The 19,878-nt window shown below is 40.7% G+C and overlaps 1 protein-coding gene across 1 annotated transcript in view; it reads right to left on the reverse strand.

The window, feature by feature from the left end:
• The window catches only part of LOC124619965 (UNC93-like protein MFSD11), a 175,599-nt gene that overhangs the window by 14,809 nt on the left and 140,912 nt on the right, over window positions 1-19,878 (reverse strand). Inside the window, exon 7 of the mRNA XM_047146627.1 lies at window positions 12,451-12,586. Within this exon, the coding sequence (XP_047002583.1) occupies window positions 12,451-12,586 (136 nt within the window). The remainder of the gene's footprint in view (window positions 1-12,450; window positions 12,587-19,878) is intronic.

Genomic DNA, 19,878 nt, shown 5'->3' on the forward strand with positions numbered 1-19,878 from the left:
TGCCAGTCTACATTTCATATCCTCTCTACTTCGACCATCATCAGTTATTTTGCTCCCCAAATAGCAAAACTCCTTTACTACTGTAAGTGTCTCATTTCCTAATCTAATACCCTCAACATCACCCGACTTAATTCGACTACATTCCATTATCCTCGTTTTGCTTTTGTTGATGTTCATCTTATATCCTCCCTTCAAGACACCATCCATTCCGTTCAACTGCTCTTCCAAGTCCTTTTCTGTCTCTGACAGAATTACAATGTCATCGGCGAACCTCAAAGTTTTTATTTCTTCTCCATGGATTTTAATACCTACTCCGAATTTTTCTTTTGTTTCCTTTATTGCTTGCTCAATATACAGATTGAATAACATTGGGGAGAGGCTACAACCCTGTCTCACTCCCCTCCCAACCACTGCTTCCCTTTCACGTCCCTCGACTCTTATAACTGCCACCTGGTTTCTGTACAAATTGTAAATAGCCTTTAGCTCCCTGTATTTTACCCCTGCCACCTTTAGAATTTGAAAGAGAGTATTCCAGTCAACATTGTCAAAAGCTTTCTCTAAGTCTACAGATGCTAGAAACGTAGCTTTGCCTTTCCTTAATCTTTCTTCTAAGATAAGTCGTAAGGTCAGTATTGCCTCACGTGTTCCAGTGTTTCTACGGAATCCAAACTGATCTTCCCCGAGGTTGGCTTCTACTAGTTTTTCCATTCGTCTGTAAAGAATTCGTGTTAGTAATTTGCAGCTGTTACTTATTAAACTGGTAGTTAGGTAATTTTCACATCTGTCAACACCTGCTTTCTTTGGGATTGGAATTATTATATTCTTCTTGAAGTCTGAGGGTATTTCGCCTGTTTCATACATCTTGCTCACCAGATGGTAGAGTTTTGTCAGGACTGGCTCTCCCAGGGCCGTCAGTAGTTCCAATGGAATGTTGTCTACTCCGGGGGCCTTGTTTCGACTCAGGTCTTTCAGTGCTCTGTCAAACTCTTCACGCAGTATCGTATCTCCCATTTCATCTTCTTCTACATCCTCTTCCATTTCCATAATATTGTCCTCAAGTACATCGTATAGACCCTCTATATACTCCTTCCACCTTTCTGCCTTCCCTTCTTTGCTTAGAACTGGGTTTCCATCTGAGCTCTTGATGTTCGTGCAAGTGGTTCTCTTTTCTCCAAAGGTCTCTTTAATTTTCCTGTAGGCAGTATCTATCTTACGCCTAGTGAGATAAGCCACTACATCCTTACATTTGTCCTCTAGCCATCCCTGCTTAGCCATTTTGCACTTCCTGTCGATCTCATTTTTGAGACGTTTGTATTCCTTTTTGCCTGCTTCATTTACTGCATTTTGATATTTTCTCCTTTCATCAATTAAATTCAATATTTCTTCTGTTACCCAAGGATTTCTACTAGCCCTCGTCTTTTTACCTACTTGATCCTCTGCTGCCTTCACTACTTCATACCTCAAAGCTACCCATTCTTCTTGTACTGTATTTCTTTCCCCCATTCCTGTCAATTGTTCCCTTATGATCTCCCTGAAACTCTGTACAATCTCTGGTTCTTTCAGTTTATCCAGGTCCCATCTCCTTAAATTCCCACCTTTTTGCAGTTTCTTCAGTTTTAATCTACAGGTCATAATCAATAGATTGTGGTCAGAGTCCACACGTGCCCCTGGAAATGTCTTACAATTTAAAACCTGGTTCCTAAATCTCTGTCTTACCATTATATAATCTATTTGATACCTTTTAGTATCTCCAGGGTTCTTCCATGTATACAACCTGAAACACGTATGTAACGCAGCAGCGATGGCGAGGCATTGTAGCATCTGTGACCAGAGAGTTTGCGCTTGACCGCGCGAGTGTTGCGAGTCAGTCGTTGCGTGCAGTTCGCTAGTTGTCGCTATGCAGAGCAGTACTCTGTCAGTCAGTAGTCTTTGCGAGTCTGTCGAGTAGTCGTTGCGAGTCTGTAGCTCTGTCTAGTTGAGAGCAGTACTCAGTCTGTAGTCGTCATGCAGAGCGGTCGGTCAGTAGTAGCAGCCCAGTGCGGTTGTGTGATGTAGGCGGTCGGCAACACTGGTCAAGATGAGGAATAAGGTATACTGTTAATTAATATAATCATTAGATAATGAAAAATTTTATTTATTGTAATTATTCTCCAACAAGTCTCCCAATAATAATTTTTTTATTTCAAAAGCATTTTCTCAAAAATTTAATTTTTTATTGAACTCAAGATTTCGTTGCACTTCCCATTTCATTGCACTTCTTTTGAAGAAAAATTCCACTAAAACCACAAAAAAAGAGAATATTATTATTTGCAATGCAGTTCCTCCAAGCGGTGCGCAACAACAAGAGCAGATATGTGACATCTATTTATTCTGAGGTAAGACTTTAATTCTGATTGTTTTACACAGGGCCAAAGACCGATGTTTCGGTTTAATTGAATTTTCTTATCACTGAATTGACCTTAATTTTTTGTGAAGAACTTATATTTGAGTCAGATTGCGAATTTCACATTTTTGTTGCCATTGTCAATACATTTCATTGTGGGCAGGTTACGCTTAGAGCAATGTCCATTAGCATCCCTAAATAATATTGTCAATTATTATAAATTTTGCGGGGAGGTTACACTCGGCTCCCATTTCTATTAAGTATTGCTTTATTTTCTTTCAAAAATACGGTGGTAGGTTACACTTGGCGACACCCAGTCCAGGATCGAATTTCGTTGAGAGTCTTTTGAGCGACAGTCAGATATCTGCTCTTGTTTGCTTAGATATAATTAGGATTTAGCGCAACGCTTTTAATAATATTGTGACTTTCTCTCTACAGGTCAACGGCAATTTGTTGCTTTGTTGTATTTGTGTGTTGCTTTTGCATTGTGTTGATTTGTTTTGTGAAAAATTTTGACTATTGTAAAAATGCCGCGAAAGACTGTGAATAGTGTATCGCGAAGTATTGTGAATGAAATTACCGACTTAAACAACGTGACCGATAGTAATTGTGATACGCAACGTAATGATGACAATCCTGCGTTCACTAACAATCAGTGCATTCCAACCACTAATGATGACTTTCACCTTAATGATGAACAAACGAACTCAATTGTCTCGTCTGTTAACTTGACGACAATTGATGACGCAGAACGCTCTATTGTAATGAGCGCTGCAGAGCTTAACACACCCGATTTGGAAAACCCAAGTAACGAACAGACAAATTTGTCTAATGAATATGAACAGATCACACAAAGTACGATGGATCTATTTAATTCCGAAATAGTGACCGACAGTATACATACGGCTGATAAACCTTTTTGTAAATTACAGAATGACCAAATGGTCATACAAAACGCGACAATTGTAGAAACACCATCAAACAGTACTGAGAATAGAGTAGGTAATGTCACCTTGGAGCAATTTATGGCAATATTGATAGATATCAAACAACAGAATGAGAAAACAGACAACAATTTCAAACAACTTAGGGAAGATAACAAACAAGATAACGAAAATCTCAAACAACAACTTAATGAACAGGTCAAACAACTTAGGGAAGATAACAAACACTTAAATGAGAAACTTGACAATAATGACGAAAATCTCAAACAACTTAATAAAAAATTAGACGACAATTCCAGACAACTTAGTGAACAAATTACAGCCGTTGCCGCGCAGTGCCATGACACTAAGGAACAGTTGCGCGTGGAAATTGAGGCTTGTTCACAAAAAAATAGCGAAGAAATAAAGTCGGTTGCACAAGAATTAAGGGAAATGCAAACAGCCGCGACAGATACACTCAGAGACGAAATTAGCGGAGTCGCCAAACAGTGCTCTGAAAAAGCTACACAATTACGGGACGAGTTTAGAGCAATGACGGTAGAACTTTCGCGCACTATGGACGCAAAGATAGACGCGAAATTCGAACAGCAGAACACTCAGATTAACGAGCGCTTTAATCAGCACATACAGAACAGTGATACGCGTTTCCGCAGATTTATTCAGGATCAAAACAAAGTAAAACGACAAGTCATGGAAACAATCACTGCTCAGAGACAAGAGGACAAACGTAAAATATTCGCGAAAGCGAAGACGTATGTAGACAATAATATTACTACTGTGTCCGACAAAATTAATACCATAGAACAATTGAACGCGGAATTACGGGATGAAATTTCTGATCTTAAAGCAAAAACAGATACACACACAGTAAATATTCAAACAGTGACAGATAGATTCGAACAACTAGATCTAACACAGGATTGCGATGTCATCAAAGCCGATGTTAAAAAACTGAGCGAAACTACGCGCAAGTTGCAAAAACAGATTAATGCGTCTGATTCTAAAACCGATGATCAGGTTAAAATACTGACTGAAAAATGTGATGAATTGGCCAGTCGTATTGATGTTATCGAAAATACTAATGACAATAAATCAGACGATACTGCACCGGTTTCTTTTATCCAAACACCTGAATTTCAAAATTTACAGCAGACAATTAATGAAATCGATTCATCTAACAACACGTTACGTCGGAAGTTATCAAATTTACAACAAGAAGTAACAGAAATGAAAAACATTTCAGTTAATAACATATCACAACAGACGCCACTTTATGAACATGTGTCAGACTTGAGCAGCGCGTATAATTTGAGCAATTTACAGCAACTACGCGACTTAAAGTCCGGAAAGCCACGCGACTTAAAGTCTGAAAAGCTACGCAACTTGAAATCCGAAATGACACAGACGAACAGGTTCACACACAAACCTGAACGTGTTTTCAAATTCAATGACGAGAACGTAGATTTCGAGCAATTTGCATTTGTAAGAAAACGTAAGGAATTTAATAATGACAGCGTACAGGTACACGCTTTGCACTGTATACGACAATTTATCTTTGTACATTCACCGCTATTATCTGTAATGCAGAAACTAGCTTTGAACCTGATGCAACAATTTGCTATTGTATTTTCATCAGCATTGCCTATAATGCAGAAACTAGAATTAACATGGATACAACTATTTGCTTTTGAATTTTTACCGCTATTGCCTGTAACGCAAAAACTAAAATTTATTTGCAGTGCGTAATTGACCTCAGGGGATTCATTACGCTTTAATGAATATGTGCCGTAGCGAGCATAGGGCCCCGAGCTGTAGTAGTGCTGTTTCATCTTTAGTTTTCTGCACTGCTGCCTTCTCTTCTACTATCCTTTATATCTATCAAAACTGCTCTTTAACTATTGCTCTACCTAGTATTAAGAAATTAGTAATGAAAACCCGATGTGACAAACTTTTACCGAATGTGACAATTTTCAGTAGGCACTCCAGAACCAGCGTAATTTTGATAACGGATAAAATCGTAATCATCAGTATGTATAAAATTAACAGCAAGCGCATTTTTGGTAACAATAGACCTTTACACCACAATAGCATGAAAGTCAACCGCTTAGCATACCTAACCAACAATGCAGTCTACAAGGTCAACCAAACTTTAATGTTTCGCCGCGTGCACGTATAGTCCCAGCTCCAACAAATAGTAACGCATGGCAGCAAAAATAACTACGTACAGACAACAGACCATTTCAATTCCTATCGCAATGCGCCGTATAGAAATTACTATCATGACAGACGTAAAAATAACGAGCACAATTTTCAGCGTACATTTAATAGCAGTCGATCTTTTCAGCAGCAAGAACATCAGCAACAACATATTATGATGAATGAAACAGACAATAGGTGTCATCCATAGCGTAAGACGTCAGGAAGAAATAGCAGAGCAGTTCAAAATAGTCGATATGCCACAATATTCTCCAGTAAATAATAACACGTACGATAGATTTTAACCAGATACAGCACAGATTGCATATTACAGTAACGCAAACATTACTTTTGACACGCAGAATTTTGTTCACGTGAATGTTATTTGAAGCATGCTTTGTTGAATGCTCCACTTTTATCGCACCCAGATCTCACCAGAAATTTTTCCATTGCCACTGACAGTTCCAACACCGCTTTAGGCGTACACATTTTCCAGGAAATCGAAGAAGACGGTTCTATAGTAATTAAAAACATCGCATTTGCAAGTCGCATTTTGTCACTTGCTGAACGAAATTATTCCGTTACAGAACTTGAAACATTATGTGTTGTATGGGCTTTTACGAGATTTCGGCACTTTCTTTATGGCAGACATACCACCGTTTACACAGACCATAGAGCTATACAATTTTTGCTTTCAGCTAATTTTACTCACGACAGATTAAGCAGATGGAAACTTTATTTACAAGAATTTAATTTTACAATAGTTCACATTCCCGGCACACAAAATGTTATAGCAGACGCACTATCGCGTTCTCTCGGCAACAATCAGCAAGACGTAGCAACCAACTTCTGCAAAACAAATTTCAGTGTCATGTACATTCAGCAAGTTGCTTTTGAAAATTTTATTTCATCGTCATTACAGGACATAGCACAAGAACAAAATAAAGACAATGTGTGGAAAGAAATTAAACACCTTTGGCAAGATAGAAAAAATGTTACGATTAGAAACCATTACACTGTACGCAATGACGTTCTGTTTCGCCGCTCTCATCCTGACAGCAACAATTGGTTATTATGCATTCCTGACGAACTGGTCAACAAATTAATTTGGTACACTCATTTAAGCTACGCACATTACGGAGCACGAAAATGTTTTCTTATACTGAGACAGAACTGTTATTTTGCCAACATGGAGAAACGTATACGACGAGTTTTAGCGTCTTGTAAAATTTGCCAGAAAGCTAAATCAGACACCACTTCACATATTCCTCCATTATATCCCATTATACCTGTTAAATTAAGACACATGGCCGCAGTAGACATTTTTGGTCCGATTCCGAGAACTAACAGAGGTTTTTGCTACATTTTTGTCGCTGTTGAGCTCACTTCAAAATTTGTTACTTTCACTCCGTTACGCAAAGCTACTGCTAAAACTGTTTCGAAAGCATTTGTAAAACATTTTCTATTTCATGTAGGGCATGTGATGAGAGTAATTTCTGACAATGGATCTCAATTTCGTAGTAGCGTATGGACACGCATGTTACGAGCCAGAAACATTTCTCCGATCTATATATCCAAGTACCACGCTTCTTCGAACCCCTGTGAAAGATTAATGAAGGAAATTGGTAAACTGTGTAGAATATACTGCCACAAAAGACATATTGATTGGGATACACACATACTCTCATTCCAAGATGTAATTAATTCCATTCCAAATGAATCCACTATGCTATCTCCGTCTGTTATACTGAAAAACGTTGAACCACCGAACAAAATTAAAGAATTAATAGAATTTCCCAAAAGTCGTCGCCTACGACACCACGAAATAATTGACATTGCGCTGAAGAACATCAAACGTGCCGCAGAGCGCCGGAGAAGACAGCAAAAACAGGTTTGTACACGCCGCGACTTTCACGTTGGACAGAAGATACTAGTACGTACACACTATTTATCCAGTAAATTAAAAGGTAAGTGCAGTAAATTTGAACTTCTATACGGAGGTCCATATCGGATTCGCAGCATCCCTCACCCCAATGTTGTACACGTCGAAACTTTGAGAACCAGAAAATCGAAAGGCAATCACCATATCTCAAACATTAAACCGTTTATTGAGTGAAACCACTGTATGATTCAACACACTATGATGCAATTTACTAATGCAATTAATTCACCTGACTACTTATTGATGATTATCGTATTTTTTCTTGGCAAGTGCCCGGCAAGGTAAGGTTAGCAGATCGCTTTTCTTGTCGTTACACATCAGACCGTGCATATTTTTCCAGATGAATTTACACATTTATGACTATTTCTGCAATTATATTTATGTGACTACTTATTGATGATTATCGTATTTTTTTTTTTGGCAAGTGCCCGGCAAGGTAAGGTTAGCAGGTCGCTTTTCTTGTCGTTACACATCAGACCGTGCACATTTTCCATTTTTTTGTGTATGTGACTGTACTCCAGTTTTGTTTGTATGGACTATGAAATAGTTAAGATATAACACACACCAGTCAACTTTGACATTTTTTTTGCCTTATGTCATCTCAACATCGTGACTGTTTCACATTTTTTTTTTTGCTGCTGCATTGTACTATTCTGTGTATATCTTTGTTTTTGAACACTGTCAATGTTTTTGACATATTACGTTTTCTGTCATGTTATGCTGTAGGGTTAATTATGTTACCATAAACCAGTCATTATCTAGTGGGTATATGATTTAAATGCAGGACATTAATCTTTGTTCATCAATTTCAGAAAGGAATGATGATTCTAAGAAATAAATTTAACATAAATGGAATTTCACCTACGGAATAAACGAAAGGAGATGCAATAACTTTATGAGGAAGAGTAAATGGATCAGGATTAACAAACATTAACAAGAATATACTATACTCATCGAAGAATAGCAGTCTTAACTAATTTTTTCTTTCAGAATACAAGGTGATTGATGCAGGCTGTCAGACTGAACTACACATCTTAGTTTTAGTGATGAAATATGCTAGAGATAAGGAATAGTTATGAAATGAGTAATGAAGTGATTTTTTGCAGATGATAATGAATACTGATGAATAATGATGAAGGATATGGTATTATGAATAATGAAGTTTTTCTTTACAGGTGATGATAATGGTGAGGTTATGATGATATGGATAATGAAGTTTTTTTTCTTTACAGATGAGGATAATGTTGAAGTAATGTATTTATGCTACGTAGTTATTTAAGTATTTGTTGCAGTTTGCTTTGACAGCAGGTGTTACATTGCATAGTAGGATGACTGAAAGTTTTGGAAAGGACAGCTATGGAACACATTTTTATACACACTTCACTGCCTGTTAATTCGAAGTTCACTACTTTTCAGCATAGTGTGCGTTTCTTCTTTCAGGTCAATAATCCGTTTTTGTATTTTTTTTCCAGGAGAAGCTTTTCATGATACTTACTAAACCTGTTAGTTATTATACCTGTTCTAGTACTTGCATTTTTATTTTTTACCCATTTGTGTTTATCACTTATAAATGTGATCACATATACTGCCTTGTTACATAATCTTGCTACAGCTGACTCATGACGAATGACGTTACCTATCCTCATTTGCAGCAATAGGTCAAAAGCAAATAGTGTTATGCTTCAGCAATTAATTATCGATCCCAACGCAATGCATTGCTACCAAAAAAAAAAAAAAAAAAAAAAAAAAAACATGTATTACCAGTCGCACATAATGTCACTAGTTTATGATAATTCTGAATAATACTGATCAACTATGAATAGCATGTCACTTGAGTAATGACCTCTTAATGAGATTATATTCAAAATAATGCTTTGTCACTAGCTAATAACTGCCACTGTCTATTATAATGATACTACGTATAATGCCTGTGATTATTAATGATTTGCCTGTAATTAACTGATTTTAATAATGACTTTGTAATGGTCTGAATACTACTGAAGGAGGAACACTGTTTATTGTAATGTTACCACTTATAATGCTTGTGATTATTAATGATTTGCCTGTAATTAACTGTTTTTAATAATGCCTTTGTAATGATCTGAATACTACTGAATGAGGAACACTGTTTATTGTAATGAGTCCTTGTAATGCCCATGATTATTAATGCTATGACTGTATTTAACTGATTTTTAATAATGACTTCGTAATAATCTGAATAATACTGAATGATGATTTTATTCAATACTTGCTGGCCACTGAGTGCCAATAATTAATGTCACTCCACGAATTGTTATTAATTATGCCATTGATTAGCTCTTGTTTCCAATGTTGATACTTTGTTGTTGGAAATGAATGTGACTGTTTCATAATGCTTTGTAATTAGGAAAAGACTAATGATTCTTAATAGATTGGAATGACACATAATTAATTAACTATGGTACTGTTTAATAATGCTTTGTAATTAATTAAGGCTAATAATTCTTACTATATTGAAATGATAAATGATTAATTAATTAACTGTAATTAGACAAATGATTAATTAACTGTAATTAGACAAATGATTAATTAACGACAAATGATTAATTAACTGTAATTAGGCAAAGGCTAATGATTATTGGAATGACAAATGATTAATTAACTGTAATTAGGAGAAGGTTAATGATTCTTAATTATACTCTGTAACTGAAAAGAATGCGATTATTTCATAATGCTTTGTAACCAGGAAAAGAAGGCTACTGATTCTATGTACAACAATTAATGAACATTTTTCTGTAATACTACATACTTGGTACAGAAATGTTCAATAACTGGGCTATGAATGCCACAAACTACTAATTAAGTCTGTAATTGTCAATATTATGTGACTTGATGTCCTTCACCTCATAAGCTGACTACCCTGAATTACTGCAATGTCCATTTGTCCTGTTTATCCTAGTGATCATGGAGCACTATCTTTGGTTTTGCACTAATTCTACGTTGGTGTGCCTTATAAGAGTGTGGTGTTGACACGACATGCTGTCCACCACCATGAGCGATGAAGACATTATTATGGTCCCACTGTTTGGTGTACCTAATGTACTGCCAAAATGAAAACATGGAACATTACTACGACAGTTCAGTGTCTTGGCTACACTGATAAATTCTGATGGGAAAAGAACTTCAAGTTGTGTCACTTGGTGTTGTACTTCTGTGGAAAGATATGGACTTTCAGAGCAGCTGTGTGCAATCTAAAGTGCTACAACCATGATGCAATCCTTCCCTTTCCTATCCTGATTCTTGTCACATTAAAAAAAAAAAAAAAAAAAAAAAAAAAAAAATTTTTTGGTAACATCATTTATGTTCATAGGTTATACATTTTTCGATTCGCTGAACTCCAATGCGAGTACACTTATGTCACTTTTCATCATGATATTTTTTCTTACCAGTCTGTTTATTTGTTCTGAATATGCTAAAGAATTTTCAGTGCCTGTGCACTTTGTTATCTGTCAAATAATTTGTATATACTTTTCTGATTTGCTACTATGTTTTGTACTCACATTTTGTCTTTGTCTGATATATTTTGTACTTAGTGCGTGTGCACAACATTTAAATATTCTGTAAGTTGTAGGATTTTGTTAATTAAAGAAAAATTTTGCCGCGATTGGCAAGTCCAAATGACTCACCATCGCTGCCAAATTTTTGCCCCCCCAGTGGAGGGTTATGAAACACGTATGTAACGCAGCAGCGATGGCGAGGCATTGTAGCATCTGTGACCAGAGAGTTTGCGCTTGACCGCGCGAGTGTTGCGAGTCAGTCGTTGCGTGCAGTTCGCTAGTTGTCGCTATGCAGAGCAGTACTCTGTCAGTCAGTAGTCTTTGCGAGTCTGTCGAGTAGTCGTTGCGAGTCTGTAGCTCTGTCTAGTTGAGAGCAGTACTCAGTCTGTAGTCGTCATGCAGAGCGGTCGGTCAGTAGTAGCAGCCCAGTGCGGTTGTGTGATGTAGGCGGTCGGCAACACTGGTCAAGATGAGGAATAAGGTATACTGTTAATTAATATAATCATTAGATAATGAAAAATTTTATTTATTGTAATTATTCTCCAACAAGTCTCCCAATAATAATTTTTTTATTTCAAAAGCATTTTCTCAAAAATTTAATTTTTTATTGAACTCAAGATTTCGTTGCACTTCCCATTTCATTGCACTTCTTTTGAAGAAAAATTCCACTAAAACCACAAAAAAAGAGAATATTATTATTTGCAATGCAGTTCCTCCAAGCGGTGCGCAACAACAAGAGCAGATATGTGACATCTATTTATTCTGAGGTAAGACTTTAATTCTGATTGTTTTACACAGGGCCAAAGACCGATGTTTCGGTTTAATTGAATTTTCTTATCACTGAATTGACCTTAATTTTTTGTGAAGAACTTATATTTGAGTCAGATTGCGAATTTCACATTTTTGTTGCCATTGTCAATACATTTCATTGTGGGCAGGTTACGCTTAGAGCAATGTCCATTAGCATCCCTAAATAATATTGTCAATTATTATAAATTTTGCGGGGAGGTTACACTCGGCTCCCATTTCTATTAAGTATTGCTTTATTTTCTTTCAAAAATACGGTGGTAGGTTACAAACCTTGTATCATAATTCTTAAACCAAGTGTTAGCTATGATTAAGTTGTGCTCTGTGCAAAATTCTACCAGGCGGCTTCCTCTTTCATTCATTTCCTTTGCTTATCAGAGTAAAATCGATCTGGAAATTTGGACCTCTTTGAATTACTGAACTTCCATCACTAATTTGTAGCCTCAAGTAAGTAATTTCCTGCAGTCTAATTTTAAAATTGTATTGCGATCACTTGATGGTTGTGCTGTTGTATAACAGCAACTCGTATGACATGTTCCTCATAGCGTTTTGTTTAGTATGATGTATGCGGAGATTAACTACTTTAAAGACGGAGAGATGCGGCGTGTGTTGTGCGTTCAATGGTGCACAATTTGCGCTCACCTGGACGAACTTGAAAATGGCGAACGCAGAGGCGCCGTCGCGCGGCCACACGCCGCCCAGCAGAGCGTACAGCTGCGTCACCAGCAGGCTGTCCCCCAGACCCAGCAGTGCCGCGCACGTCATCGCCACGTAGGCGCTGGAACACGCACCACAGCCTCAGCGTCACCTGGCGTCACAGTGCCTACTCCAAGTACTGACGTTTTGTGCAGAAGTCGGGAAAGTCATAACAGTGAAAGCGAGACGGCTAAAAAACATAATGTACATCCTTTATACAGTCAATAATGAAAGCAAGATGGAGGAGGTGGGGAAGTCAGCAGGTTGAAATCTCTGGGGTTCTGCATGCGACAGGAAAAGTCTTACCCACTGCTGAGACACCCCTGACCCATTAAAGTCAAGAGCGCCAGTATTCAAGGAAGTATGGCACACACAATAGATTCTCGAACATACAGGGTGATTCAAAAAGAATACCACAACTTTAGGAATTTAAAACTCTGCAACGACAAAAGGCAGAGCTAAGCACTATCTGTCGGCGAATTAAGGGAGCTATAAAGTTTCATTTAGTTGTACATTTGTTCGCTTGAGGCTCCGTTGACTAGGCGTCAGCGTCAGTTGATGCTACGATGGCGACCGCTCAACAGAAAGCTTTTTGTGTTATTGAGTACGGCAGAAGTGAATCGACGACAGTTGTTCAGCGTGCATTTCGAACGAAGTATGGTGTTAAACCTCCTGATAGGTGGTGTATTAAATAAACAGTTTACAGAGAATGGGTGTTTGTGCAAAGGGAAAAGTTCTGGACTGCCGAGAACGAGTGATGAAAATGTAGCACGCATCCAGCAAGCATTTGTTCGCAGCCCAGGAAAATCGACTTGCAGAGCTAGCAGAGAGCTGCAAATTCCACAATCAACTGTATGGAGAGTCCTACGAAAAAGGTTAGTTATGAAACCTGAACGTCAGCTACCCGAGGCGATGGGTCGGCCGCCAGGCAGCCCGTGACAGAGCACTTCATCACTGGCCTCCAAGAAGCCCTGATCTTACCCCCTGCGATTTTTTCTTATGGGGGTATGTTAAGGATATGGTGTTTCGGCCACCTCTCCCAGCCACCATTGATGATTTGAAACGAGAAATAACAGCAGCTATCCAAACTGTTACGCCTGATATGCTACAGAGAGTGTGGAACGAGTTGGAGTATCGGGTTGATATTGCTCGTGTGTCTGGAGGGGGCCATATTGAACATCTCTGAACTTGTTTTTGAGTGAAAAAAAAAACCTTTTTAAATACTCTTTGTAATGATGTATAACAGAAGGTTATATTATGTTTCTTTCATTAAATACACATTTTTAAAGTTGTGGTATTCTTTTTGAATCACCCTGTATTCTCAGTTCGAATATAATGAATTTCCTTGAGACAGAGAAGTTGCTGTCTATGCATCAGCACGGCTTTAGAAAGCATCGCTCCTGCGAAACGTAACTCGCCCTTTTTTCACATGATATCTTGCGAACCATGGATGAAGGGTATCAGACGGATGCCATATTCCTTGACTTCCGGAAAGCGTTTGACTCGGTGCCCCACTGCAGACTCCTAACTAAGGTACGAGCATATGGGATTGGTTCCCAAGTATGTGAGTGGCTCGGAGATTTCTTAAGTAATAGAACCCAGTACGTTGTCCTCGATGGTGGGTGTTCATCAGAGTGCCCCAGGGAAGTGTGGTAGGTCCGCTGTTGTTTTCTGTCTACATAAATGATCTTTTGGATAGGGTGGATAGCAATGTGCGGCTGTTTGCTGATGATGCTGTGGTGTACGGGAAGGTGTCGTCGTTGAGTGACTGTAGGAGGATACAAGATGATTTGGACAGGATTTGTGATTGGTGTAAAGAATGGCAGCTAACTCTAAATATAGATAAATGTACATTAATGCAGATGAATAGGAAAAAGAATCCTGTAATGTTTGAATACTCCATTAGTAGTATAGCGCTTGATACAGTCACGTCGATTGAATATTTGGGCGTAACATTGCAGATCGATATGAAGTGGGACAACCATGTATTGGTAGTTCTGGGGAAGGTGGATAGTCGTCTCTTCGGTTCATTGCTAGAATTTTGGGAAGATGTGGTTCATCTGTAAAGGAGACCGCTTATAAAACACTAATTCGACCTATTATTGAGTACTGCTCGAGCGTTTGGGATCCCTACCAGGTCGGATTGAGGGAGGACATAGAAGCAATTCAGAGGCGGGCTGCTAGATTTATTACTGGTAAGTTTGATCATCACGCGAGTGTTACGGAAATGCTTCTCTAGAGGAAAGGAGGCGTTATTTTCGTGAATCGCTACTGAGAAAATATAGAGAACCAGCATTTGAGGCTGACTGCAGTACAATTTTACTGCCGCCAACTTACATTTCGCGGAAAGACCACAAAGATAAGATAAGAGAGATTAGAACTCGTACAGAGGCATATAGGCAGTCATTTTTGTTGTGGACTGGCAAGACAGCCAATCCACAGTGATGGGTAACCGAAAGGCACGCGCTTAAACTCACGCAGGCTGGCGTGAGGTCTGAAACAGGATACGTAATGAATGCTATAAAGAAAAGTACGTAGCTGCTGGAATACTTAACTTTAATCCACAGTTGGTGAACATTGGTCTTGTTACTGTACATGCTTCATTAGATACATAGCAAAGGATAAATGGCGCCTTGCTGGGTCGTAGCAATTGACTTAGCTGAAGGCTATGCTAACTATCGTCTCGGCAATTGAGAGCGTAATTCTTAGTAAACCTTTCCTAGCAAAGCCTGGGGCGAGTGCTAGAAAGTTTCTCTCTAGACCTGCCGTGTGGCGGCGCTCGGTCTGCAATTACTGACAGTGGCGACACGCGGGTCCGACGTATACTAGCGGACCGCGGCCGATTTAAAAGCTACCACCTAGCAAGTGTGTTGTCTGGCGGTGACACCACAATTTTTCCCTCGTTCTGTTTGGGAGTGGAACAGGGAGAGAAGATGCTAGTAGTGGTACGAGGTACCCTCCGCCACGCACCGTATGGTGGATTGCGGAGTATGTATGTAGATGTAGATGTATAAATATGGCTTGGCAGAAAGAAAGCGAACCGAATCTAAAAGCGATTAAAACACAGGAGAACAGGGATGAAAGAGTTGGCTGGTCAACGAGATAGGGTCGGGGATCCCCCAGACCTAGCATACAGCAGGAGGCCTAAGCTGTATGGGAACGACAGGGAAGGCAAACCCGTTCCCGAGGTTCCAATCGCTACAAGGGAGGATCGGCACATCGTATACCAAGCACACTGTAATCCATTCACATCTGCGACTGCCATCAGAGAACAAATATTGTACACCGTGCAACATTCTGTGTCATCCTGTATGATTGGTTGCCGGCCGTAGCGGCCGAGCGGTTCTAGGCGCTCCAGTCTGGAACCACGCGACCGCTACGTCGCAGGTTCGAATCCTGCCTCGGGCATGGATGTGTGTGATGTCCTTAGGTTAGTTAGCTGTAAGTAGTTCTAAGTTCTAGGGGACTGATGATCACAGATGTTAAGTCCCATTGTGCTCAGAGCCATTTGAACCAGTTTGTATCATTGATTGGAGACTAGCGGCAGTGGAACTAGGGAATTACTGTCCCATGCCACGTTGCCAATAACACCGCAACACAAACGGCTGTGTTTGGAGTGGTGCAGTGGGTGAGAAGCATAGACTGGTCAAGAATGGCGTCGCATTGTGTCTAGTGATGAATCATGGTTCCATAGTACCGTGGATGACCATTATATGGCGCTGACTTGGGGACAGGTCCCATTCCTCCAATGTTTTGGAGGGGCACAGCAGTGTTACTCCTGGCGTCGATGTGTGTGGAACCAGCGGGTGCGACTTCAAGGCTGTTAGCGGCTGAGAGAACTCTGACAGCACAGCGGCACACTATGGGGCGGCGGCTAAAAGTTAATCATTTGTTTGTTCGCCGTTTTTCTCACGTGAGCCTGGCAACTAATTTAGTGGTCAGATAGAAAGCGAAGGGAAACACACTGACCTTAGTTTCCAGTCTCCATGGCCACATTCTGGTCCACCCCACTGAAAGAAAAGTTTCTATCCTCCTATTTATTTGCGGGATCAGGACTTTGATTTTAAATAAAAGTATAAAGTTCCAATCAAAATTATAATGCATAAAGTTTCTTCCATACAACAATTGGAAATTCACTATTTTAAATTGAAAGTAAGTCTTTCTATTCAAAAATGGTTCAAATGGCTCTGAGCACAATGGGACTTAACATCTGAGGTCATCAGTCCCCTAGAACTTAGAACTAGTTAAACCTAACTAACCTAAAGAAATCACACAAGTGCCCGAGGCAGGATTCGAGCCTGCGACTGTAGCTGTCGCGCGGTTCCAGACTGAAGCGCCTAGAACCGCTCGAGTCTTTCTATTCTAACAGCACATTTAGCAGTTTAGAGGCGATCTCTACGGTACGTTCCTACCTGATTGTCTTTCGCCCTGACTAAAATTACTCAATGAAAGTTTGTAATAAATTTTCAAAATAAACGCTCGCCATAAAAATGGAAATAAAGCCACCACTTGCCATGCGGAATTGTAATTCACACGGGCGGCACACTAACAGTCACTCTAGCGGATTCTAAGCGATTCAGGACAGTGTACGGTCCTCGCTAGTTCACTATCCGTTTTTACCGCAAAATACGCGCTTTGACACAGTTCGGCTCTGACGTCATCGGAGGCTGAGCGCGATCCGACGTTTAACATAGGTGGATCTTACAGCAGCTAAATGCGAAGTGAATCTTACTACTGCCTCTCGGGCTGTATTTATATACACTCCTGCAAATGGAAAAAAGAACACATTGACACCGGTGTGTCAGACCCACCATACTTGCTCCGGACACTGCGAGAGGGCTGTACAAGCAATGATCACACGCACGGCACAGCGGACACACCAGGAACCGCGGTGTTGGCCGTCGAATGGCGCTAGCTGCGCAGCATTTGTGCACCGCCACCGTCAGTGTCAGCCAGTTTGCCGTGGCATACGGAGCTCCATCGCAGTCTTTAACACTGGTAGCATGCCGCGACAGCGTGGACGTGAACCGTATGTGCAGTTGACGGACTTTGAGCGAGGGCGTATAGTGGGCATGCGGGAGGCCGGGTGGACGTACCGCCGAATTGCTCAACACGTGGGGCGTGAGGTCTCCACAGTACATCGATGTTGTCGCCAGTGGTCGGCGGAAGGGGCACGTGCCCGTCGACCTGGGACCGGACTGCAGCGACGCACGGATGCACGCCAAGACCGTAGGATCCTACGCAGTGCCGTAGGGGACCGCACCGCCACTTCCCAGCAAATTAGGGACACTGTTGCTCCTGGGCTATCGGCGAGGACCATTCGCAACCGTCTCCATGAAGCTGGGCTACGGTCCCGCACACCGTTAGGCCGTCTTCCGCTCACGCCCCAACATCGTGCAGCCCACCTCCAGTGGTGTCGCGAAAGGCGTGAATGGAGGGACGAATGGAGACGTGTCGCTTCTGCCTTGGTGCCAATGATGATCATATGCGTGTTTGGCGCCGTGCAGGTGAGCGCCACAATCAGGACTGCATACGACCGAGGCACACAGGGCCAACACCCGGCATCATGGTGTGGGGAGCGATCTCCTACACTGGCCGTACACCACTGGTGATCGTCGAGGGGACACTGAATAGTGCACGGTACATCCAAACCGTCATCGAACCCATCGTTCTACCATTCCTAGACCGGCAAGGGAACTTGCTGTTCCAACAGGACAATGCACGTCCGCATGTATCCCGTGCCACCCAACGTGCTCTAGATGGTGTAAGTCAACTACCCTGGCCAGCAAGATCTCCGGATCTGTCCCGCATTGAGCATGTTTGGGACTGGATGAAGCGTCGTCTCACGCGGTCTGCACGTCCAGCACGAACGCTGGTCCAACTGAGGCGCCAGGTGGAAATGGCATGGCAAGCCGTTCCACAGGACTACATCCAGCATCTCTACGATCGTCTCCATGGGAGAATAGCAGCCTGCATTGCTGCGAAAGGTGGATATACACTGTACTAGTGCCGACATTGTCCATGCTCTGTTGCCTGTGTCTATGTGCCTGTGGTTCTGTCAGTGTGATCATGTGATGTATCTGACCCCAGGAATGTGTCAATAAAGTTTCCCCTTCCTGGGACAATGAATTCACGGTGTTCTTATTTCAATTTCCAGGAGTGTAGGTGGCGGAGCGGACGGCCGAGGGAACATCTGTTGTTTACGGTTATCCGCATACTGCAGTTAAGTTGTTTGAATTCACCGAAAAAGTTTCAGCTCGCTAGAATGAAAACTTCGTCTTCTAGAAATTTCATAGTGTAACTAACGGTAGATCGTTACCTCTGAACCTTACCTTTACTAACACATATCGGCCGCCATGAATACTACAACTCTCAAATTTGATATAGCTTTTTCATTTGGTGTGTTTTACCATTCACTTTAACCAAAATTCTCTTATCATTAAAATTACAGGTGATTAATGTACTACGATTGGGTATACTTTAGTTGCAAAATTGGTTATTACTTAATTACTCAAAAACTATAAGAGGTAGCTTAACGTGGTCTCTCAGTTATTATTTTTGGGGTGAAGCCCAAAACAAATTTTCTTGTTTCTAAGTCCATTATTTAGCGCCTCTGATTTTTCCCAAGAACGTGGATTCCAGTGTTAATTTTCGTTATATGGTTTTGGAAACCTGCACCATTTATGAGCTCTAACTGCACCTTCTGGCCAAATTCTGGCTTTCTAGCTTCATTATTTAGCGCCACTTTTTTTCTCTTAAAACTGCATTTTTAGGTAAACTGTTAAGTCTAGAACATAAAAACTTGGTATTTGGAACATTATAACACTAAACCCTATTTCAACGAAGTTTTAAACATAAATTTCGATTTTCAATTTCATACTTAATTATGGTGCAATACTTGCGCGCTACGCGCATACGCGTTAAGGTGACGTGGCGCTGCTAGCAGTGAACTGGGGTAAGTCCCGGCACACTCTCTCCCCTCTGTATCTCACACATGATACAGCGCTTGCTTTGCTTCAGTACCATACCCAACCTGTCTCCCCATGTGTTACCTTTCAAGTGAGAGTATCCTGATGGCGTGTTTCAGAAGGACAATTTTCACCCTCACATGGCACATGTCTCAGTAAGATGTCTGCGTGATGTTGAAGTACTCGCATTGCCAGCAACATCCCCAGATCTGTTTTCGCAGAAGATGTGTAGGATCAACTTCGGTGTCGACTCTATCACTGTACTTGTATCGAGGATATCAAGAGCCAGTTACAAGAGTTATGGGCCAGTTTGCCTCAGGAGAGGATACTATTGCTTTATGACTCCCTTCTGCCGGCCGGAGTGGCCGAGCGGTTAAAGGCGCTACAGTCGGGAACCGCACGACCG

This window comes from Schistocerca americana, chromosome 6 (genome assembly GCF_021461395.2).
Source record: "Schistocerca americana isolate TAMUIC-IGC-003095 chromosome 6, iqSchAmer2.1, whole genome shotgun sequence".
Classification (NCBI taxonomy): domain Eukaryota; kingdom Metazoa; phylum Arthropoda; class Insecta; order Orthoptera; family Acrididae; genus Schistocerca; species Schistocerca americana.